At 40.4% G+C, this 23,026-nt stretch overlaps 5 protein-coding genes across 5 annotated transcripts; 1 reads left to right on the forward strand and 4 right to left on the reverse strand.

The window, feature by feature from the left end:
• Positions 1 to 85: 85 nt before the first annotated feature.
• On the reverse strand, positions 86 to 3,105 carry rpl6 (ribosomal protein L6). The gene is made up of 6 exons (XM_069178457.1): positions 2,940 to 3,105; positions 2,752 to 2,850; positions 2,286 to 2,429; positions 676 to 724; positions 367 to 551; positions 86 to 264 (listed from the first exon to the last, which is right to left on the reverse strand). The coding sequence occupies exons 1-6, from the start codon at positions 3,084 to 3,086 to the stop codon at positions 112 to 114; spliced, it is 777 nt and encodes a 258-aa protein (XP_069034558.1). The 5' UTR covers positions 3,087 to 3,105; the 3' UTR covers positions 86 to 111.
• A 2,256-nt stretch (positions 3,106 to 5,361) lies between these two features.
• acaa2 (acetyl-CoA acyltransferase 2) lies at positions 5,362 to 10,675 on the reverse strand. Its single transcript, XM_069178088.1, has 10 exons — positions 10,520 to 10,675; positions 8,431 to 8,597; positions 8,141 to 8,269; positions 7,798 to 7,914; positions 7,489 to 7,636; positions 7,140 to 7,315; positions 6,625 to 6,754; positions 6,462 to 6,532; positions 5,784 to 5,938; positions 5,362 to 5,691 (listed from the first exon to the last, which is right to left on the reverse strand). The coding sequence occupies exons 1-10, from the start codon at positions 10,533 to 10,535 to the stop codon at positions 5,610 to 5,612; spliced, it is 1,191 nt and encodes a 396-aa protein (XP_069034189.1). The 5' UTR covers positions 10,536 to 10,675; the 3' UTR covers positions 5,362 to 5,609.
• A 232-nt stretch (positions 10,676 to 10,907) lies between these two features.
• On the forward strand, positions 10,908 to 13,061 carry mrpl40 (mitochondrial ribosomal protein L40). The gene is made up of 5 exons (XM_069178090.1): positions 10,908 to 11,079; positions 11,259 to 11,342; positions 11,432 to 11,587; positions 12,383 to 12,464; positions 12,580 to 13,061. The coding sequence occupies exons 1-5, from the start codon at positions 11,018 to 11,020 to the stop codon at positions 12,805 to 12,807; spliced, it is 612 nt and encodes a 203-aa protein (XP_069034191.1). The 5' UTR covers positions 10,908 to 11,017; the 3' UTR covers positions 12,808 to 13,061.
• Positions 13,062 to 13,611: 550 nt separating this feature from the next.
• Positions 13,612 to 15,370, reverse strand: cunh22orf39 (chromosome unknown C22orf39 homolog). Its single transcript, XM_069178091.1, has 3 exons — positions 15,279 to 15,370; positions 14,209 to 14,376; positions 13,612 to 14,109 (listed from the first exon to the last, which is right to left on the reverse strand). The coding sequence occupies exons 1-3, from the start codon at positions 15,318 to 15,320 to the stop codon at positions 13,978 to 13,980; spliced, it is 342 nt and encodes a 113-aa protein (XP_069034192.1). The 5' UTR covers positions 15,321 to 15,370; the 3' UTR covers positions 13,612 to 13,977.
• Positions 15,371 to 15,820: 450 nt separating this feature from the next.
• On the reverse strand, positions 15,821 to 22,968 carry ufd1l (ubiquitin recognition factor in ER associated degradation 1). Its single transcript, XM_069178089.1, has 12 exons — positions 22,839 to 22,968; positions 22,471 to 22,603; positions 19,339 to 19,371; positions 19,119 to 19,240; positions 18,835 to 18,965; positions 18,675 to 18,747; positions 18,496 to 18,564; positions 18,342 to 18,410; positions 17,926 to 17,976; positions 17,737 to 17,825; positions 16,583 to 16,667; positions 15,821 to 16,385 (listed from the first exon to the last, which is right to left on the reverse strand). The coding sequence occupies exons 1-12, from the start codon at positions 22,839 to 22,841 to the stop codon at positions 16,311 to 16,313; spliced, it is 933 nt and encodes a 310-aa protein (XP_069034190.1). The 5' UTR covers positions 22,842 to 22,968; the 3' UTR covers positions 15,821 to 16,310.
• Positions 22,969 to 23,026: the final 58 nt, after the last annotated feature.

Here is a 23,026-nt window from a genome sequence, read left to right on the forward strand (position 1 = left end):
ACTGAAATGTTGCTGAAATCACTTGAGGTCTTTATTCATGCAGTGATTGTAAACATCAGTAAAAAAAATTAGTCAAGAGATGGGATAAGATGGTGGTACTCTTTATTACATTTAGAAAACCAGCTTGTGTGGGTAGACTCCATTAGACAGGCAGAAGGTAGAGCGCAGGTATCCTTTCATCTGAGGTACTTTCTTAATGAGGGGCAGGAGCATAGCATCAACAGCCTTCTGGTCCTCCTTCCTCTGCTCTGTCAGCTGGTATTTCTGCACATGAAGAAGAAAAACCAACAAGTTAGCCACCATCAATCTAGAAGCCAAGGTCCAATAGACAAGTAAAGCAGATTATTGAGTCAACATCCAAGTTACCTCTTTCTCTGTATCAAAGATCTCTCCCTCCTGGTGACGGGGCCTCCTCAGCTTCTTCTTCTTGAAGTAAGCATCGTTGAGAGTTTTGGGGACCTTCATGCCAGAGATGTCGATTTTGGTGTTTGTGGCAATGACAAACTTCTGATGGGCCCTACGCAGGGGGACTCTGTTCAAGGCAAGAGGACCTAAGAGAAGGAAACAACACAAATGTTAGACAAGTATTAAAGGTGCCCAACTGATTGATTATGGACTCTATAATGAGCAGAAATGTTCAGCAACAGAAATCTTTACCACTAAAAACAATCTTACCAGTGACAAGCAGGAGACCAGTTGAGAGCTGCTTCAGGAAAACCACACGCTGGGGAAAACAAACAAACAAACAAACAAGTGTCATTGTATGAAACTGCTGTACTGGGTGGGGCTCCTACGTACTGAACCAACCACTACATACATTTAATTTCACCACATACAAGCGGGGTCTTTTAACTGAATTGGTGAGCAAAAAAAACAACCTAATTTGTGCCATTTGGATAAAACAATTCAACAACAGCAATCCACTGATACCAAGCTATTTAGACAGGAGAAAAATAAATGTACTTGACACACACTACTGATTTTATCGAGGGCTCTCTGGCCGTCAGTTCTGTAGCTGAAGCATTATTTAGGTCAGCAGCAGCTCAAAGTGTGTGTGGGCACACTTGCTTCCATAACTTGCCCATGCAGTGTTTGAGAGTGGGAGAGAAGGACAATGTCTTGTTACAATAAACGGTGGTGATGGACAAAAACAGGCATTATGTTGCCAACAACAACAACAACAAAAAAATCCTTTTTCTTACTACAACAAATGTTCTGTGATTAAAATTTGTAAAAATAAGACGAGTGTCAGGAAAAGTGAGATTAAAAAAATAAGTTTAAAATGAGGCCGCTGATGTTCCTTTCACAAAGTATTATTTTCAGCATTAGACTCCTCTGGGTGCATCACTGAGGTTATAACGTCTGTGACGAGACAAGACTGACAGGTTAACCAGGAAACTGTAAATCAATATTGTTGTTATGGTATCGAGCCACCTACTAGGATAAGCTACCACTGGTAATGAATTAATACAACATTTATTTTTTGCTGGGAACTGTTTGACGTATTCCAACACATGAAAACACGTGATTAGGATCACATTTAATACAAGCAGCAACCTGCTGTGGTGTCACCTTTTGAGGCCTAATATCTAATAAATGATAGAATTGATTTCAGATGGACCATGAGAACTCAGAGGGAGTGAATTTCATTAATGACACTATTATGACTAATGGGAAAATGTGACTTTGTATTTAATGGGAAGTTGAATGGTAGTCCATGGAGCCAGAGGTTTTTTGGAGCCTCTCGTACTTCCACATTTGTACTTTTCAGACCAGAAGCTCTGTCCACCTTTATACAAGCGGTCTACGGCTGAAACACGGAAAGCATTTTTTTGTGTGGCCATGAATCACTTTAGTGCACAAGTGAGTTTTCATTGGTCAAATTATTTCGTTTACATCTGGATCAGATAGTGCCTTTACAGATTAAAATGATCAATAGTTGTATGCGATATAACCTGATCAAAGTTGGCGAGTTTTGCACCATGTGGTTGTCAGAGAAGATTTCCTTTTGGAAGCAAACGGATCATTGCCATTAAGACACCCACAGAGTGGCAATATTACTGCATCATCTGAAAGGTATTTAATGGTCGTGAATTTACACCCTGTTATAAAAGGGCAAACACACGTTCGCTCGTGTCTCGTCTTAAATTATTTAATAGTGTAGAGGAATTGTAGTCCCTCTTTCAGACATCAAATTCTCCCGTTCTGCGCGTCCATCATTTCTTCTAATCCAAGAGAACATTTCAATCATTTTATTAAGGCATGTTTTCAGAAATGGTGCTCACCTTTCCACGGTGGCGACCGGTGAGCAGAATGAGGACAGTTCCTGGCGTGATGGAGGTGCGCAGCTTCCTCTTGTGCTGACAGAAGGGCTTCTTTCCATGGCTCTTCAGTTTACGGGGAACATCTTCTGTGGGGTAGTAGCGGGGCTACGGGGGGGATAAAAAGTCATACTTGAATTCCAAGTAAAAAAACAACAACATGTAAATACATGGACAAGCCTTTCTTTTCAATTGAACATATTGATACTCAAAGTGTTTACAGCGAAAACTAACATTAAAATGTGAACTGAACAAATTAAAGGTCTCAATGTTCTTATAACAAGGACCTCCATACCAGTCTACCGCGGTACACTCAGGATTTTCACCGAGCGAGACACTTATTGAATGAACTGTGCTCTGATATTTCCTGACAACGTTCAAAGACAACTCTCAATGGTAAAAAAAAAAAAATAATGAAAACATGACTCACCATCTTGCGCAGCTTGACCACACGAGTGCCTCCGTTCTTGTCTCCTCCGACCGTCTTGACCACGGTGGCCTGAGGCTTCACCTTCACCTTTTTCTCCGTCTGAAACGAGATACGATCAAGAGGTTTGATGTGCATTTGGTTTCCGTCACGATCATCAATCGCTGCGTGATGGCCCGATGGTCCCTCACCTTGGTCTCCGTGATCTTGCTCTTCCTCTTGTACATGGCCCGGCGGGCGTACATAGCGGAGCGGGAGTAGCGGCCGATGCCCCGGGCCAGAACCGGGTTCCGGCTCCCGTGCTTCTTCTTGACAGCCTTTTTGTCACCCTCTGCCATCTGGGAGTGAATCAAAACAGGGGTTTGAAAGCTTGAAACTCACCGCAGACATGTTTTTAGAAAATGGTATTAAAATGTCTCGGGGTTATTATTTGACAAGCTTGTTTATTATTCCACTAAGTAAACAAGTGTTGCCGGCCTAACTAACTAACGCGACGCACTGCTGAGCGACAGGAAAATACAACCATGCTGGAAACTATGACTTTAAATGATTCACAAGAGAGAGCAGCAGGACGGAGCAAGCATGACAAGTAGCGTTAGCACGGCTGAGTCGCATTGCTAACTAGTTAGCTACTTGTCTTATCCAGTTGACAATTTACATGTTTTATGGAAACACTGAAGTCCGTGACGGCGTAATTTGTATGACTAAACAACACACGACACAAACAAGTACAACACGTTTCTATGAGCAGCCTTGTTAAGGCTGCAGACTGGACGAAGGCTCGCCGGCGGGCCTACAAGTACCGAAACAACAAACTGCTCATTATTACGGAAACGTGAAATAAGTCCCAAGTAATAATGGTATCTAGTGCGTCGTCTGTGTACGCGGATTCGTCTCATGATATTTGGAGACTGTAGTTTTTATTCTGTAACACGGATGAAAACAGATTTTGAGCCCAACAGTAACACGAAGGCAAGACGGTCTTACCTTTGCTATGAAAAAAGACCGACATCCGGGCATCTGACGCTTATAAGGACGCTGCGCGGTGACGTTGACGTGATTGCGTCGCTTTTTTTTTTTTTTTAAAGGATATTATGGTCATCGTAGTCTTTTCTGTGTTTCTCTTTCCTTCTCACTGTACATTTTAAATAACATCTACATTGGAATTGTTTTTAACAACTGGGAAACGTTGTTTTAGTTAACAATTTTATTTTCTCTAAACAAGGATTCATGTTTGTTTCTACTCATACACACAATAAACAATTGTATAGTTTGTCTTTTGGGGATATATTCAGAATTATATATATGAAAAAAACCGATTATCCTAATTTTGGGACTTTATTAAAATAAAAACATTCAATTATCAATTAAAGATTCTTAACACTGATTTTCCAGATGATATTGTGAAGCACATTTGATTTTTTTTTTTGTTTTTCATACTGTCTCCCAGTAATAAGTAACACACATTTCTGTCCACTGATGTCCTCCTGTTCTTCCTTGTTTTCGGATGTTAGAGTCATTATAATAAAAAAAAAAAAAAACAACCTCTGCAAATATCAAAATATTATCAAACAATCTTTTCTCTGGTTTTATGTTAAGTTTTTATGAAAAAAAAACCAACTAAAATAGTCAAAGGTCAAAGAACAAAACACGCGTTACTAACCAACTAATATTTTTGATAAAAAAAAAGATAATACAAAATATGGTTATGCCAGAAAAAGTAAACATTTTCACTTGAATGAAAACTAGTGAGAGCTAAAATAAGAACTATGTTAAATTGAGATTCCCTGCTAAACTAAAACAAATAGCACTAATCATGAGAGCTTCACAAACAGCACTTCACTTGTTTGTTTGATCATTTTATTTGAGATTCTGTGACACACATATACAAACTGTGTTGTTGTTGTTGTTGTTGGAACCACCCCAGGTCAGTCCTACTTAGTTGTTCACGTTATTGATTTCCCCGCTGACACGAACACAGTGGAGAGCAAACCTGGTGCTTCTGGACTTTTAGCTGATTATCCTCCTTTCTATATCAGACGCCCTCTGCATGTTGTCGGACAGCATTTTGTTCAAGTTTAGCGTTACCCTTTTAAAAGGCACAACGACAAGCCAGCAGTGTAGCTCGTTCAGATATCAGTAAAACAAAACAAAAAAAAACAACGTGAACAACAACAACAACAACAAAAAAAAGCTAATTAAGTAACTGCGAAATGCATGCACAGCTGTCTTGATGCGTGTCGTTAAAGATGACGTCACACTTGACAGTTTTGTCCCGTGCAAACACGTCATTCACCCGCCTGTCTCCCAGAGCTCCCCTCTGGCTCTGACTGCGCCATGACGCCACGGCAGACTGCAGGTTTGACAGCGTAACCAGAACTCGCCACAATCAAAGTGCCTCCTGATTACGGTCAGCTCAGGCGTAAAAACAGTGTCAAAAGTTCGTACTGGTGTTTCCGTAGCTCCCGTCTGTAACTTCAGGGTCACACACAAAAGTAGGACATTTGTGTGTCCCTCTTAAAGGCTTTGTACGGGCACATGTGTAAATTATGTCTGCACACAAAATGTGAAATTATTTGTCAATGTCATTCCAAAAGCACAACATTACCCTAATTCGATCCCATAGAAATGTTTATTGTACATATTTGTATATCTGGACTGAAAGAAGTCGTGTGTAATCAGATAAAGTGACTCCTTTCCTTTTTTTATGCGGCAGTGACTCATGTTAGGAGAATACTATGTGTATCTGCATTAATATCCCTTTCAGCACGAATCAACTATATTGTATTTTGTGTGAATGGACGGTGTGTGCGCAGGACAATCTTCTACAGGAATCCTGCTGACACTGGCAGCTTTTTCTTTCAGCAATTTTCAATAATGATGGCGATGCCCTGACCACCGCCGATACAGGCAGACCCAACGGCGTACTTGCCTCCTCGTCGCCTGTCAGAAACAAAAGTTTATTATTCAGAGCTACTTAATATGAAAACTTCTCCCTGTCATATGATGCATAGAATTACTAATGATGAGGCTACCTGAGCTCGTGCACCAGGTGAGCAGTGATGCGTGCACCAGAAGCACCGAGAGGATGTCCGATGGCAATAGCTCCACTGTTGACGTTGCTTTTCTCTGGATCCAGTCCAAGAGCCTTGGAAACAGCCAGGAACTGTGCAGCAAACGCCTCATTCACCTGTTCAAAACAACACACACTGACATGTCTTGTCTTGACCACTTACAAAAATGCGATGTCCAGTTTCAGCCCTGAGTTGAGACACGTTCCCTCTAAACTCCCACATTGTTTCACTTAAATAAATGTTTGCGGCCCAAACGTAAAATTATCTGACTTTCCAAAACGGCAGACTCGAGATTAATCCAAACATTTTAGTTTTTCCCCCCTCATCCATTAACCTTTTCAGTTAAAACTAGCAGCACCTCCAGCATCTACAACAGGCCTCTTATGCATTAATGCATCATTATTTACAATCTAATAATGTTATATATAATAGTCCATCACATTTTGCTGCAGTACTTATCTTTCGTACATTTTCCTAATAATATGTCTCTACTTGGACTATAGCATCATTAGATTGTTGTATTAGTACTTTGACTCGTTAAATAAAGGATCTGACTATTTGTTCCACCGTGTGTGTGTGAAATGGTGACATAACCTGAGGCTGAACGTCACGGAGACTAATCTTTCACTGGTAACAAACCTCCACGAGATCCATGTCGTTGAGAGTCAGACCGGCTTTTTTAAGCGCCTCCGTGATCGCTGGAACAGGACCTACCATGATTAAGAGGAAAAACAGAAATTCAAGGGGGTTGAATTTAATTCAAAGGGTTTGAATTACATCTCATAACAGTGGTGTCACTCACCAATTCCCATGATGCTCGGGTCACAGCCTGACACATGATAGGCCACGATTCTGGCCAGCGGAGTGAGTTTGTGCTCCTTCAGCGCATCCTCACTTGCAATCACCACGGCAGCAGCACCATCGGATACACCCTGCAGATCAGGCAGTTAGATTTAGTCATAGTGGGCTACTTCTCATAGTAGAAGTACAACTCTTTGTATGTACACTCAAAGTGCTGATGGTTAACTGACACTGCCAAAAGTCACAACTCCGACGTGTCTCTAAAAAGACACAATAGAGAATCTTATCTCATGAAAAGCCGTAATAAAAAAAGATTTTTCTATAAAAATTATTAGCTGTTTTTAAGTTTTTGGAAATGCCTCTTTTTTCTTATGAATCCAAAAAAAATTACAGCAAAAGTAAGGTGGCTTATAAGGGTTCCCAATCTCCATGAAATTATTTAATTTAATGGAATTATTTATGAAATTATTCAATTTCATGGTGCCTGGGAAGCCGACATCTTGGGCGTAAACTCACCGAAGCGTTAGCGGCAGTGACGGCTCCTCCCTTCTTAAAGACAGGTGGGAGTTTGGCCATCTGCTCTGGTGTGGTCTGAGGTCGGGGGTGTTCATCCTGAGCCATGGGCACTTTTCCTTTTTTAGATTTCACATCAATGGGAGCAATTTCTGCTGTGTAGTTACCAGCCTCGTGAGCTGTAGGCAGAAAAAGTTACAATTTACCTTTTAAAAATGAGTTTGTCCTGAGCAGCAACTTCTTGCCTGCACAAATACCAGTGGAAGAGGCAACTTATTCTAATGTTACTATGTGTAAGAGTGGTCGACCAGGGAGATTTATATATATAAAAAAAAACTGCAGCCTGCCCTACCTGCTTTCCACTTCTGCTGCGTCTGATATGCGTACTTGTCACAGTCCTCTCGTGTGATCTGGTATTTATCCGCCAGGTTTTCTGCTGTGATGCCCATTGGGATTTTGATGTGCAGGTCCGTCAGACCAGCCCACAAAGTGTCCTCTAGCTGTCAGGCAGATGAGGAGAGCGTTTATGTATTTGTCAGTTAACCTTGTCTTTATTGCCATATCACATACAGCAGCTCCATGTGTATTTAAATCAAAGGTTCAGAGATAAAAAAAAAACAACAACCAAAAAAACGAAATAAAAATGAGAAAATCAACCAACCTTCAGATCTAATCCAAACTTTGTACCGAATCGGATGTTGCGAACAGCGTACGGAGCCTGGCTCATACTCTCTGAACCTCCGCACAGGACCACCTCAGACTCCCGCAGACAAATCTCCTACGAACGCACAAGGTAACAGCATTTCGGTAAGCCACACGCTAAGTTCACTATATGTGGAATATTATGGCATGTTTTCTGTAACATAGCTCCAATCTGTCACACAGATGTGTTATAACATCGTATTATATCAGATTGTAGAGGCGTAACTGAACATAAAACACTATGTTGTATTCTACATTTGTGTTCCTGCCAGAACGTTTTCTGTTCTTGGTAGAGAACTTACTTGAGCACCGTTGATGATGGCCTGGAAACCAGAGCCACACAGTCTGTTCACAGTGAGAGCAGGCACAGGGATGGGAACGCCACACCTCAGACCCACATGACGAGCAATGTAGGGTGCATCAGCTGAGCTCTGCAGTGAGATGGAGAGGGAGGGATGGGGGTGGGGGGGGTGTTAGGTAAGGAACAGCGAACCAGCCAGAACACAACTTTTTTCAAACATTGCTTTTTTTTTTTTCTTCTTTTTTTTTTTCTTCATGCAATGGTAATTGTGATCAGAGTCAACTGAAGTACCTGCATGACATTTCCCATGATGACACTGTTTACCAGCTCTGGGGCCACAACCCCTGCAGCCAGGGCAGCTTTGGCTGCATGCTCGGCCAGATCTGTTGCACTGTGGTCCTTAAGCACTCCGCCGTAGGTACCGAACGGAGTCCGCTTGGCACCAACAATAAATACACCTAGAGAGAAAAGGAGCAGTGAAAAAGACTTAACACCACCCACCATTGAGCTACTGCCAGATCAGAGCAGGGGGACAGGAGAGGAGAGGAGTGAAAAGATTTGTAATCAGTACATTCACTAAAAGTAGCAGGGTTTACTGGGGTGGTAAATGCTGCAGAGATGACGGACAGAAGCAGTGCAGAGAGATGCAGATGATAAAGATACAGAAGACCTGGCAGTGCACACGTGAAATGGGAACAGGAACAAGGGCAGCAATTACAGCCGGATTTTTAAACCTGCTCCTGAGGAATGGGTTTTTTTCACAATTAATAGTCAAGAATTATGGATCTTATTATTTGTTATTATTATTCCTAATAAATTTTAAAAAATACACCTGTTTATAAAAAGAGCTGGCTCCATGTTGAATTGGAATCAACAAAGTGGTGGATGTTTTATTTTTTCTTGAACCTGTTGGTTAACACTGAACTCAACTGTTGTGCCTTCTTTGGAAGAGCAGACTCTTTAATAGTCTAATAAAACGTCAATATCATTTGCAAATGCTCAAAAAAGAAAGGGAAAAAATATCTATTTAAAACACATTTCCCTTTAGTCTCAGTAAGGAACACAATATAGTCAGCAGAGTGAACACATCTTATTTATATATAATCCTCATTACCCAGTTAGATCAGTAATCTCATCCAGAACTGCCAAGAATTAATCTGAAAACCCGCACATATTCTCAGCATTTTTAGTAATGATGTACAGGGCTTTATAATAAAAACACTAGTGGCACACAGCTAATAGGAATGTTTACTGTCTTAAAATACTGTGTTTATATTTACTTTCTTATCAGACACTGAACTATTGGCTGAAGTTTACTGCAGTCAAGTATTGTTGTCCCAGCGTTTTGTATTTGTACTGCACTGGGCTTTCTCTTTGGTTAAGACAATCATTATAGTAACATCCGCCCTACTCGTGCAGTTTTCAGTGTTGTGAAATATGCCTATTTTTTTTTCTTTCAACTGTACCGTATGTAAACAGTGAAAACTACAGGGACAGAATTAAACAGGAGTAAAACGGTTAGTAAAGAGCAGATCAAACTGTATTCAAGTTTTTTTCCCCCATTTTATCTGTCCCATTGAAATATTCATCATATTTTACAAATATTCAAAACATATGTTGACGTTCATTATCACAATTGCTCCAGATTAAACTCTCCTACAGCATATAAAGAAGTTCAAATGTGCTGAAAGCGGCAATAATGCTGCTTCCATTAATTCATCCATATTTATGATGCAACTACAATGGCATGGCACAGAGATAGACTGATGAACTCGATATATGATTATTTTAACTTAAATGCTCATGATGTTTGTTGGTTTTTCTGTTCTTTTTTTATATGAAAAAAGGGAGCAAAAAGTTTACCACTGACAGGGCTTGCATAAATATATATATATATATATATATATATATATATATATATATATATATATATATATAAAACATTTTACAATCATAAAACATAATAATACAAATAAAAAAATAAAAACTTTTTATCAGAACAACTGGTGTCCCAAATGTTGTTAAATGTCCAAACAATGTTTCATGAGGGGAACATTTATGAAAGATTTAACATGAAACTATGAAAAATGTATGTTGCCCACAAGGGGTCGACCGAAAGGTCAGCTGTTAATCATCCTGACACTTTGTGCTCACCTTTAACCTACATTACAGAAAGATTGTGTTCAGCAAAGGCGTTAAAACTTCCTATCTATATTTAAAAACAAAAAGTTGACTTTGCCGTGAATGCATTCATTTTATGTCACAGATACTTCAAGACTGCAGCATAAACTCAGATAAAGTAGTTCAGTGTTTTCTAAGCAGCACAGACACAGTCCACAAAGCAAAGCCCGCCTGCTGTTTGGTGCGATGCTGACTTTACCTCTGAGAAGTGCCATGATGCTGTTTCAATGGTCCGCTGCTGTCAGGATCAAACTTTTTGACTCTTATCTGGCTGTGTCGATCCGTCCTCGGTGAGCACAGCCTCGGACTGATGCGACCTTTCCCCTGAATAATGCTGCCTGCTCACTTCCTCACTGGGTCAGGACGATTCGACAAAGAATTTACACTGAAATTCAACATATATCACGTCATTAAATATTAAAAACACGAGTGTATGCAAGCGTACGTAGGTGCTGTATTAGTGAATATTTTAACGAAATTGCCAACTTTGCTTTTAATATTTGAATTAGAAAATACTCGAAAGTGCGCCCCTTAAATTGCGAACAATGTTGTTGTTGTTTTTTTAAAACGTCATCTTCCGGCGACGTGTCTGTTCCGTCACCAGCCAGCAGGAGGACAAGCAGGAGGGACATGTGAATATGTATTAGTTTGGTCCCGAGTACGAGTTTGAGGCGAACCATCAGGCCACGGTGGAAACATGTCTCGGGCTCTTTCTCTCTGTCTCCGCGGGGCTGTGTCCCGACAGGCGGCTCCGTGCAGGTTGGTGTTCGCGGTCCGATGTGAACTGTGTGTGTCGGTTGAAGGTTATTTCAGGAGAGAGAAACGCTGCTGAAGTTGCTTCTGCGGATAATAAAACACTTCCCTGTCCACGCACGGCTCCAGCAGCTGGCATGTGTTTTTTTTTTGTGTTTTTTTTTTACCGGGTGTTGTTTTTGCAGCTTCCTGTTGGGAGACCGTCCGCACGCTGCGCAGAGTCCGTGGTGTGCAGCAGTCATGACCCTGAGGACATCCGCTCCACTGAGGTACGGATCCTGGATTGAAAGTCTGCTTATTTATTTATTTTTATTTTTTGGAACACCTTTTATGTATTAAAAATATTGTGTTTTATAAGAGCGGAGCCGAAAAAGAAGAAGAAAGTCGACCCCAGGAGGGAGCAGATGATCAAAGAGCGTCTGAGAAAAAAGCTGAAGAAGATGGAGAAGGTCCCACCCGAGTTCATCCCCATCGAAGACTTCACCACTCCGATCAAATGTTTGGATGAAACCAGGTATGTTGATATTCAGATGTTTAAGCTGGTCACACGCTGTGCATTTAAATAACAAGGCTGGTAGGAAGTTTTTCTGTCCTGAAAACACTGAAGTTAACGGTGTCCAAAGCCTGGCCGATGTGTTGCAGCTCATCAGCACGAAAACGTGTGTTTAAAACCATTTAAAATGTATTGATGAAGCACGTTGTTGCACTGCAATTACAAAACTACAGGACGAAAGCGGATGGAAACTGCAGGATGTAAACCAAATGAAAGAAAAATAGATTTGTGTTCTCACTTTAACAGCTTTGTAAAATAAGCAGCAGTGGAAGCAGCTGCATCAATTAAAGATTGTTAAAAAAATGTCCAGGTCTCTGCCCGCTTGATCCTTGATCAACCGAGGACAGCTGGAAATCTAAACCACAGTTTAACACTCGATCTCCATCTGTTCATTTCAACAGATTCACTTCACACCGATGAAAAAAGATTTTAAATCAGTTTTGGAGGTTTTCGCAGACTAACGATAGTCAGAATTACTTTTTTTCTGACTGGTTCTTTTGACCAGTCGTTTTATATATTCTGTGACATCAAGTGTGAATTTGAAGTCCCGACTGTTTGTCGCTTTGAGTCTCCCAGACATTAAAACGGCATCAGGCGATTGGCTCGTGTTTACTCAACATCAAAGTTGCTCATTTCAATGTATTTCACGGACATGCTTTTATGTGTAATTTGTCCGTGACTGACTGACTGTACATTTGTTCTTTCCTCTCTGGCTGTAAAGTGCCATAAATTGATGTTCATTATTCTTGTATAAAGGGAACGCTCCACTCCGAGACTGTCATTTGAAGAAAGCGAGGGTCGAGCCCTGCTGCTGAAGGAGTGGTGTCGATACAAACAGGTTACCGCTCACCCATCACACCTCCATCACGAAAGCTTTTATAGAAAGTGGCACATCTGACCTCTGCTCTCCATCATGTACAGTTAGTGGGCTGTGTTTGTCGTCGTTCCTGCAGGAGCAGCACATGGCTGAAGTGCGGGCAGTTGAACTTGCTCTGGAGGCGCAGAGGGAGGCGCTGGAGGAGCTGAAGTTAGAGTCCGATGAGCTGTACCAGGCGGCGCTGAAGCCAGACCCACTTCTCTTTCCCTTCGTTCATGAAGGTCCTGCCTACACACCAGCAATGCCCAAGTATGACGCTCCCGACGGCAAATACAACAACATCACGAAAGTTTACACGCAGTGATGGACAGGGAGTCGCTGGAGGTGCAGCCTGTTTCTGTCCGTGTTTGTACGTCAGTCCGGAAGCCAAGATTCTGCTTTTTAACGGCCCGTCAACGGTGTGACGGACACTTTGGTCCCGAACCGTCATCGGTTGTGTGAAGCGTCCTGTCCCCTCGGTTCTTGTCACAACATTTAAAGAATGCATTGAATTGTTTCCTCATTCACATGTTATAAAAAACTGAAAATAAAAATTTTATTATTTTTTTTTTTTATTGATCCAATTTCACCAGAATTATTTTGTTATTTAATGGTGAAACCAAAATTACATAAGACGGAAAACTGATACAGAACTCAATGGGTTAAAACCATTTAGCTGAATTCTGCCATGTTAATGGTATAGTGTGAGACTTTTACATAACAAAAAAAACCCAGTATCATTCATGCCGTTGCTGAATGAGTGCTCACGGTGCTGATTAAACGCATTACTGCAGGCTAAATCTCTATTTCACAGTATACAGTGTTTTTAAATCTTGTGTCTGCTGGGACTTGCAGGTTGTGATGCCATTTATTTAAATGATGCACCATTTTACAGCTGCAACAGAGTATGCTACAGCAGAGCCTCTGACATGTGTAGACAGGGTTTTTGTTATTACTCTTACTGTCAGAAGGGGGAGACAAAAGCTCCGCACTGCAGATTTAAAGTATCCCTAAGATAAGGGAAGCAGGCTTAGCAGCCCAAACTCTTCTGTCTGATGCCCTTTACTACAAAGTGCAGATTTAATTTCAAATTGACCTAAAAAAAAAAAAAAAAACACCACAGCAGATCTGACATTACTCATATGGGTTATATTTAATCTTAAAACAAGGATATTCACGTAAAACGAATCCTTTGCGAGTCTCTGAGGTAAGTCAGCCTCTGTGCTTCAGTTAACACAAGCGTTGGCGAATTAATTATTTATGACTAACAGCACTGCCTGTGCAGGGATCATATCGTTCTTCACCAGCTGAATAGACGCTGTCATCCTCATCAGTGGCCACTAGATGCTGCCAACGCAGTTTAAACACACTGAACATATCAGTTTACATGCAGCACCTCTCTTAAGTACAACCGGTGATGGCAGCGAGTGATCAGCGGCTTGTCCGTGAGGTAAAACACAGTATGGAGCAGCGACAGTAAGGTAACTGTGACACTTTAGGAGTCCTGAGGCTTTTCCTGGTTCAGGGGCATGTGCCAGTCTCTGGGAGGCTCTCGCCTCAGCTCCCACACGGGGGTGAAGTTTCTTTGCTCTGCCACTCGGTTCCTCTCACTCCTCTGCAACGCCTCCTGCAAAACAGACACGACATGTATTCACTATGACGTTCAGACAGTCGGAGAGGTGTCACAAAGATCACATGTTTAGGTCCTCTTTCGTTGCAGCTGTACCTTGGCCTCGGAGCCTCTGTGTTTCTCCCACTCGCTGCAGTTATTGAAGTCCTCCTTCCACTGGTGGCAGGATGGGGTGGTGCCGTGCGCGTAGTAGTGGTGAAAACAATTCCTGAAGCTTTTGCAGTGTCTGAACTCGCTCCAGTAGTCTTCACATTGCCGCGGCGGCTGTATGGACAAAGGCAGGAATAATCACGAGTCAAATAAAGTATATCATGACCCCCCTTTCCCTTGTATTCCTGGTGAACGACTGCATCATCCAACAAGCTCCACAGACTGCAGGATGAAAGTCATGAAAGAGCACCTGGAAAAAAAAAATCAACCTGGAGCGAACTAAACTTGGGGTTTTGAATTGGTGACATTTTGGAATATAATTATCAGAGGAAAATGAAAAGGCATCGTGAAAAGACCTTTTAAAACAAACACTCTTGGAATTAAGTAAAAATGACTTGCAGATGAGGACACAGTACTTTCATACCAGCAACCTGTGTTTTGACAATGTTGTGAATTAGTTCACATAAACTATAAACATAAAGAATATATTTGATCTATGATTTATATGACTTCTTCCATAATGTCTTAATTAATTATCTAAGGCCTACTATATCAGAATCCTCCATTAACATGACAGATCCTAAAACTTGGTTTGTAAATAACACTATTTTAAGTTGTTTTTTTTGCATCAGCGTTTATTGCTTTAAAATAAAAATTAGTATTTGACTGACAGCGCCTCTCTGCGGTCATAACACAGATGAACCTGTTTGCTCAGTAGCTGAATGACCTTAACTACCAATTTAACATGCAGTTTTTAAATCTGACTAACAAAGCAAAACGTCAGAGCAAATAGTAAACACAATAAATAAGTGACATCTTCTCGTCTGACACCGTTTGTGGCCAGCAAAGGTTACTTTGGTATTTAGCAGCGACAGCTAATCCCCTCGTTAACTTCTTCTTTGTGATCCGCCACTGCTCATTCTTGGTCGGAGCAACTAAGAGCAAGTTAAAAGAAATAAAACCAGGATATATTCCCAATAACGTAATTTGAAGAGTATTATATCAGGTTTAATTACCCGCCACGCTCTTTCTCCAGCCCGGTCCATGCTAGCCTCCATAGCGTCAACAGGAACAGCACTTCCGGTCGGGTTTCTTTTCACAACAAAAGTGCGACCACGCAGTTCTTGAGCACTTAATTTGAAAATACGTCAGGCCGGAAAGCACGTCGAACAACAAACGTCAAAATGAGGGTTTCAAATGTGTTTTTATGTCTGAAGTTCGGCACAATGACAATTATTTAAAGACACTCTGTATTTAATTTAAATCAAGTACCTGTTTTAGGACAAATATACATTTCCTCTAGGCTTTTACATGTTTGTGGTTTCCACCATGGAGCTCCTTATTTCTTAATAGATGGGTCTAACTCAAATGAAGTTAACTCGTCATAGTCCAGTCTTATTTGGTAGTTCATTTACAAGCTCACAATGACAAGCTCACTATGACATTACAAAAAAAAAATAACAATTAGTTTCAGAACACAATCCTTTATTTGTCTATATATAAACCAGGAAAAAAGAAAAATTAACTTATTCCTGTAACTCAGAAAAAAGGGGGAACATTTAAACATAAAATTATTTTTTATTATAATTAAAAACAAAAGTATTATTGCTCCCATTTTATCAGAACAATGGGATTCTGAATAGCAGCATATTTAAGGTGAATTGTAAAACTCAGACAATACTGGAAAAGAGGGGAAGCTGCTTTTAGTCAAAGGGATGTCAAATCTTATAACATTACAATAACTCACAAATCAATCTTTGTGTTGATGATATAATCTGTTCTGCCTGTCTCCAATCAGTCACCCTGAACTTGTGAACACCAAATTACAACTGACAGTATTTTAGGCTGCTCTGCCATTTTTGAGCAAAACATCACTGTCAGTTTTAATTACACACTATAATCCAAAATCAACAGCAAAACTCCCATTTCAAAGGGATAGACAGGCAAAACCCCAAAGCATCTGAATACCCGTTTTTACTTTGCTGCTGCAGGTGACAATAGTTATAGTCGGCCAACTGACATAAACCAGACTCTCCATTTGTAATTGTTCAAGGCTTCCTGCCCTTCTTGCGTAGTGATTGTCCTTGTCCAGAGAAGGCGATGAATCTGTTTAAGGCATCATCCTGGGAGGAATCAAGAGATTTAGAAGCGTTGTAATTGGAAAACTTAAAATATGAGCCCTAAACGAAGGAAATTCATTTTGAGAATATCACACTTTAAAACTATTACGTTCAAGTGCTGTGGAAAGGAGCGGCATAGAAATGTACAACAGACAACTAAAATATATAATCATCTTACAAACATTTTTCACATTACTCACATCATCTAGAATTTTCCTGGGCTGAGGCTTGGAGTTTCTGATGAAGGTGATCCTGCCGACTTTGAATTCGTAGTTGGGAATTCCTCTGTGCGATCAAAGATTAGACATTAGGATTTGTAATTTACACTAAGACCAAACACCAGTGGGATGGTTCAATGCTCAGTATTGTTCAGTAAAATAAAGACTGAATTAAGTGTCTCCACTCCTGCTACAGTTTGTTTTCCTGAATTATATGTGAAAAGCAGGCTGACCACGTCATGTGTGACCAAAATAGGATAACATGGGGACACGAGTGAGCAACAAGCAGTAAATAATTGAATAACTTCACAAACAAAATCGCCTTTTGTCATTTCCTGCAATGCCCCACTGACTCGTTGTGGTGACTCGAGGAGGGAGTTTAAGGCCACAGTTTGTACACCAGTTAAACAACAAAGTGACAACAATAAAAAAAAAAAACTGGTCAGAGATCCGTCCGAGCCTTCAAACTATGCATCAGCTGACAATCTGATGTGACTCACTGCGTCACAGTGTGCGTCTCCATGCAGGTCACCAACCTACTTACAACAAACGTAAAGAGGATCTAGTTCTGTGAGACATCCTCTCAAAAATACACCACACAGCACTGGCTGCCTGGGCAACATGTCCTGACCATGAACTGCACTGTGCCCAGTTTGAGTTCTGCTATGAAACTTTGTGCATGTCATCACAATAACTCTCTACTGTCTGCTGTCTAATAAATGTTTTAAACTTTCCCTGAAAAAAATGTAACCTGAAGAGGGACCTTATTATGTTGCAGCGCTGTCAGAATAAAGAAAAGAAAAAAACCCACTCAATCCAATCAGATCGGATTCATCAAAATCAGATCTCATGATTCTTTGCCATTCAGACTTGCTTTCAATTCAATTCAATTCTATTTTATTTCTATAGCGCCAAATCACAACATAGGTTATTTCATGGCACTTAACACATTAAAGTCCTTACAGCAAGACTTTACAATATTATACAGAGAAACCCAACAATTAAACAATTCCCACATAAACTAGGAGTGCAGTATAATCAGATTTCAATCGGATTTGGACACAAATCAAATTCTGACTGACAGCCTGAAGACAACCTAATTGTCTACATGTGTAAACTGGTGAACCTCTTCTCACCTTTTGATGTCACTTGGGGCGAGAGGGACCGGGCTCGGCTCAATCCCTTTTGTTTTACCATCCAAACGATTGCCAGAGCCGGTGAAAGCCTGAACAGAAGAAACAGATCAAACATTACATTCAATCCCATCACCACAGTTATCACTAAGGACCTCAATTTGTCTCGAACCCACAGCAACATGTACTCACTCTGAATCCTGTGTCCATGTCAGCGTAACTGCAGGGATCTGCTTCTTCCTCCTGTGAACAGATGAGTTTCATCACATTGTTCAGAGCACTAAGTGTTTCTTATCATCGGTCACATCACGATCTGAACATCAACGACGTCTTCCCGGCGGTACAATCACTGAGCAATCTTTACTGAGAGTCACTGTACAAGCAGATATAAATATGCAACCATAAAACTTTCAGCATAAAGCTAGTGTTCAGTATCTAAATGACTAATTAATATGCCAAAGCTGCACTTGAGGATTTCAATGGAGGAAAGAAAAAACAAAAAAGGTTTGAACCACCTAATTATTTAAAACACAAATCATCAGAAAGAGAAAAAAACATCCATGACATTGAATCTGCCAGACTATATAGTACAAAAAAATGGTCCTTACTGTTGGTTCTTCCTGGTGCTGAGGTCGGCGTTCAGGCTCTTTGTAACCCAAAGGAGCATCAAAGTCCACCTGAGAAACAGAGTCACGACACATAAGTACAGAATGCAGCACAATAGTTTTACTGTTGTCTGTGAGAACAAATCCGGGGTCTTACGTTCATATCGCACTCAATGATGGATACAGCTTTATCTGGCTTGGTCTCCATCACTCGCAGCTCATATATCTGAAACAAACAAACACACACACACCATTAGCAGTGGTATGCAGTCAAAAGAAATAAAACAAAAACATATCAACATATTAGTCTAAACTAATCCGAATAAACTGATTTACCTTTTCATTGTAGTTGATAGCAATGACATCACCAGTTGTCAAGCACGCAAAGTTTCTCAGGGCATTCTCCAGTCTGTAAAGTGACATCTTTGTTATTCACTTCAGTTTAACACGACATGTGTGAGAGGTCAAATTACTGCTGCGGGCTGATGTTTCTTACACTGCCTTGGGGTTCGTGATGTCCAGAAAGTCGGGGCTCTGAGGCTGGAACTTTGAATAAGTGGCAACCATAAGATTAACACTTTCCACTTGGACCAGACCGCCTTCCTCCAGCAGGAGATTCTGCATCATCTGCAGCAGACAAAAGAAAGGAAGAAATATTCATGTGCATGAAATATTACTATTCCCTTCCACGTAAGAGTAATAGTTCAGGACTCTGCTACTGGTGACGGCAGACAGTTCAGTCTCTCTGACACCAAGATTAAACCCATCACTGTTTCTCACCCAGTGTGGCAGATAACAGATTCCCTCGTCGGCCACAAACTCCAGAACACCGCAGTGTGTCATTCTGTCCGAGTTCTTGTTGGTCAGCTTGAACAGCATTGGATACGTGATGTTGAGCCGGCCTGTTCAGGGGAAAGGAGAACAACGATAAGAACCACGGAGGGTGCAAACACAACAATTAGAGTGAAGACAAGACAGGCTTTAATCCATTTGCACTTACTGAGCTGGTCGAGAGCTGAAGGTGGCATTATTACTGAAAAATAAGACAAAATAATTATTATTATTACACATATGCAACAAATGTTTTCATTGATATCTTTACTGCCATTCAGAACTTGTTGGGTAATCAATCTAATAGGTAGAACTATAGAAGAATTTTCTTAAGATTGTAACTTTAATTGAATATTGAGAATGATCTGTGATGTCCAGCTGGAAGCATATGAAAATTAGATCATATTTGGTCTGTGATATCATTATATTTTACAGTCACAACAAGGCAAATACTGCCACATGAAAAGAAAACAAGAGACATACAATGTCTATTGTATTATAAGTAAAACTGTAGTATAAACATTGTATCTTTCAGCAATGTAACTTCTGGTATGAACAGACATCCACAACCCCGTTTCCAAAACAGTTGGGACGCTGTGTAAAACGTAAATAAAAACAAAATGCAATGATTTGCAAATCTCATAAACCCATATTTAATTATATAGACTAAAGTCAAATAGACTAAAGGCAACATATCAAGTGTTGAAACTGAAAAATTCTATTGTTTTAAGATAAATATATGCTTATTTTGAATTTGACGCCAGCAACAAGTCCCAAAAAAGTTGGGACAGGGTCAACAAAAGACTGGAAAAGTTGTGTAAAGCTAAAAAAAAAACAGCTGGTGAAACATCTCAACTAATTATGTGAAATGGCAACAGATCAGTAACATGATTGGGTATAAAAAAGAGCATTTCAGAGAGGCAGAATCTCAGCAGTGAAGATGGTGAGAGGTTCATCACTGTGAAAGACTGCGTGAGAAACTAGTGCAAAAATGTAAAAATAATTTCCCTCAACGTAAAATTGCAAAGAATTTGGGGATTTCATCATCTACAATACTTAAAATACTCTCCACTGGCTCCCGGTATTTATTTATTTGTTTGTTTGTTTTCTATTCCATTTGCTCGTTTTGGTTATTTGTTTGGTTTTCTTGTATTCATTACCTTAATGGTATGGTCTTTTTTGCCTCCTGTTTTCTTCAATGTTTACCGGTATTGACGTTATGTATGACTATGCTTTGCTTCTCTGTAGAGCACTTTGTAAACTCTGTTTTTAAAGGTGCTATATAAATAAAGTTATTATTATTATTAAAATCATAGAGATTCCGATAATCTGAAAAAAATCTCTGTACACAAGGTACATGGTCGAAAACCATTATTGGATGGCCGTGATTTTCAGGCCCTGTATTAAAAACAGACACAAATCTGTAGTGGAAATCATTGTCTGGACTAAGAAGAACTTCAGAATATCTTTGTCTGTGAACACAGTTCATCTCTGCATCCACAAATGCTGGTTAATACTCTGCCATGCAAAGAAGAAACCACATATTAACATGATCCAGAAACACCGGCGCCTTCTCTGGGCCAGAGATCATTTAAGATGGACTGAGGCAAAGTGGAAAACTGTCCTGTCGTCTGACAAATCAATATTTGAGCTTCTTTTTGGAAATCATAGATGCTGCATCCTCCAGGTTAAGAGGAGAGGGACCACCCAGCTTGTTGAAAAGCCAGCATCCGTGATGGTACAGAGATGCATTAGTGCACATGACGTGGGTCGCTGACACTTCTGGGAAGGAACCATGAATGCTGAACTATGTATAGAGGTTTAGGAGCAGCATATGCTGCCATTCAGACAACGTCTCTTTCAGAGAAGGACTCGTTTATTTCAGCAAAACAATGTCAAACTGCATTCTGTATGTATTCCAACTGCATGTCTCTGTAGTAGAAGAGTCCGGGTGCTAAACTGTCCTCCTGCAGTCCAGACCTGGTACCAATTTACAAAATTTGGAGCATCATGAAAAGAAAAATACGACAAAAAGGGACCCCGAACTGTTGAGCAGCTAAAATCGTATATAAAGCAAGAATGAAACACCATTTCAATTGAAAAACTCCAGAAACTGGTCTCCTCAGTTCCCAAACGTTTATGGAGTGTTGTAAAAAAAAGTGATGCAAAACAAACATGACCCTGTCCCAACTTTTTTTGAGATGTGTTGCTGGCATCCAATTCAAAAATAGCATATATTTTTTTATAAAACAATAAAAATGTCTCCGTTCCAACACTTGTTTTTTGTCGTCTTTGGTCTATTTGCAATTAAATATGGGTTTATGAGATTTGCAGATCATTGCATTCTCCCTTTTTATTTACATTTTACACAGCGTCCCAACTTTTTTGGAAGTGGGGTTGTACATATCAGAGAGAAGCATCTATTAGAAGTTTACTGACAAACAAATTAAGAGAAAAAAGCTTCTCGCACTACGCAATGCTGAACACGAGTCAAAGGCTGCAACTAAAGATTATTTACATCATTGAGTAATTCATTATTTCAGAATTATTTTCAGAACATAGTAAACACAGTCTGTTAAAATTCCCCACATCACAGGGGATGTCTTGCTTTGTCTGACTGATACTCAAAAATCCAAAGTTTTTCTGTTAACGCTCACGTGACAACTAACAAAAAAATAAGTTGATTACTTAATCAAATAGTTAATAATATGTCATAATATAATATAATCGATCAATTCATCAACATGTAATTGTAGCTCTATTTGAGTCGGTAGTGAGGAGAAAACGTCTGATTGCAGGGATGATATAAGGCTTCACAGGCTAAATCCGGTTTAGTGAGGTATTTCGTTTTTCCAGTGTTGCTGCACATTAAAATCAGTTTCAGTAGACATGACAATTACACGACACTTTCACTCTTTCCAGAAATGCTGAAAACATCTCTGGATGGAGGCAAAACTGTCGGTGCCTCATTTGGGAAAACACCAAAATAGAGTCATCGGCCTGATAAGGACGAGAGACTTGGTGAGGACAGACTGACTGTGTAACTGGGGCGTTTTCAGCTCAACTAGGGCTTTTATTTAACCCCTAATATTACGTCAAATGAAAGTGAGGAGAAATATGAGTAACAAAACTCCCCTGCCTCAAACATATTTTGTGATTTTGAAAGACCGGCGTCACATTTCTCACGACATGGCCGCAAATGCTCCAGCACATTTTTTTTTTTTTTTTTTTTGTCCAGCGACCTTCAACTGGGTGGCTGAAAGAGAATATATGCAAATGTCCCTTTGGACATATGTCTCACTTTTGCCTCCTTTCTCCACGTCGGACCGGTCGTTGGGTCCCGCCAGCATGGACACCGAGTAGCAGCGGTACTGAGTGGAGAAGCGGTTCTGAAAGCCCCGGGACATCGGGTGGTCAAACACATGGAAAGAAAACTGTGGAACAAACCAGAACCTGTTAATAACACACAGTATCGCGCACATGGCGTCGGTGGCTCTGCGTGACGAGTGACGTCACCGTCGGTGTTTAATTTGAACGTGACAAGGCATCTTTGTTTTGTTGTCGTTGTTAGCCGCTCGAGAGCTAAAACTGCTAACACGTACGGTCTATTTTTTTTTTTTTTTATACACATTTGACGTCAGCAGCGAGCAAAAGCAGAGAGCTACTCACCATGTTGACGGTTTAGATGTTTGGTTGTCAAACAACTGGAATTTAAACGTCTAGTTCTGTTCACTTATTTTATTTTTTTTAAAAAAGCATATGAGCTGTGTGACTCTCCACTGTTGTCTTCCGCTTCTTCCGGAAGTGTACGAGCTGACAGAAGGAAATGACGACATGGTGACGCTGTCAGAGCGTGG

Source organism: Embiotoca jacksoni, unplaced genomic scaffold (assembly GCF_022577435.1).
Source record: "Embiotoca jacksoni isolate LCO1_2020_lvr unplaced genomic scaffold, fEmbJac1.0.p SCAF_8, whole genome shotgun sequence".
Taxonomy (NCBI): Eukaryota; Metazoa; Chordata; class Actinopteri; family Embiotocidae; genus Embiotoca; species Embiotoca jacksoni.

Excerpts from the sequence above, each read along its gene's own strand:
- rpl6 (XM_069178457.1), bottom strand. The coding sequence starts at position 3,086 with ATGGCAGAGGGTGACAAAAAGGCTGTCAAGAAGAAGCACGGGAGCCGG. Across the intron at positions 2,851-2,939 it reads GCAAGATCACGGAGACCAAG|ACGGAGAAAAAGGTGAAGGT; the intron begins GTGAGGGACCAT and ends ATCTCGTTTCAG. Across the intron at positions 725-2,285 it reads CCGGTCGCCACCGTGGAAAG|CGTGTGGTTTTCCTGAAGCA; the intron begins GTGAGCACCATT and ends TGTTTTCCCCAG.
- acaa2 (XM_069178088.1), bottom strand. Across the intron at positions 8,270-8,430 it reads TCATGGGAAATGTCATGCAG|AGCTCAGCTGATGCACCCTA; the intron begins GTACTTCAGTTG and ends ATCTCACTGCAG. Across the intron at positions 7,316-7,488 it reads GCAGCAGAAGTGGAAAGCAG|CTCACGAGGCTGGTAACTAC; the intron begins GTAGGGCAGGCT and ends TTCTGCCTACAG.
- mrpl40 (XM_069178090.1), top strand. The coding sequence starts at position 11,018 with ATGTCTCGGGCTCTTTCTCTCTGTCTCCGCGGGGCTGTGTCCCGACAG. Across the intron at positions 11,080-11,258 it reads CGACAGGCGGCTCCGTGCAG|CTTCCTGTTGGGAGACCGTC; the intron begins GTTGGTGTTCGC and ends TTGTTTTTGCAG. Across the intron at positions 12,465-12,579 it reads AGTGGTGTCGATACAAACAG|GAGCAGCACATGGCTGAAGT; the intron begins GTTACCGCTCAC and ends TCGTTCCTGCAG.
- cunh22orf39 (XM_069178091.1), bottom strand. The coding sequence starts at position 15,320 with ATGGAGGCTAGCATGGACCGGGCTGGAGAAAGAGCGTGGCGG. Across the intron at positions 14,377-15,278 it reads CTGGAGAAAGAGCGTGGCGG|CCGCCGCGGCAATGTGAAGA; the intron begins GTAATTAAACCT and ends TTGTCCATACAG. Across the intron at positions 14,110-14,208 it reads ACAGAGGCTCCGAGGCCAAG|GAGGCGTTGCAGAGGAGTGA; the intron begins GTACAGCTGCAA and ends TCTGTTTTGCAG.
- ufd1l (XM_069178089.1), bottom strand. Across the intron at positions 18,748-18,834 it reads ATCACGAACCCCAAGGCAGT|ACTGGAGAATGCCCTGAGAA; the intron begins GTAAGAAACATC and ends GTCACTTTACAG. Across the intron at positions 17,977-18,341 it reads AGCACCAGGAAGAACCAACA|GAGGAAGAAGCAGATCCCTG; the intron begins GTAAGGACCATT and ends ATCTGTTCACAG.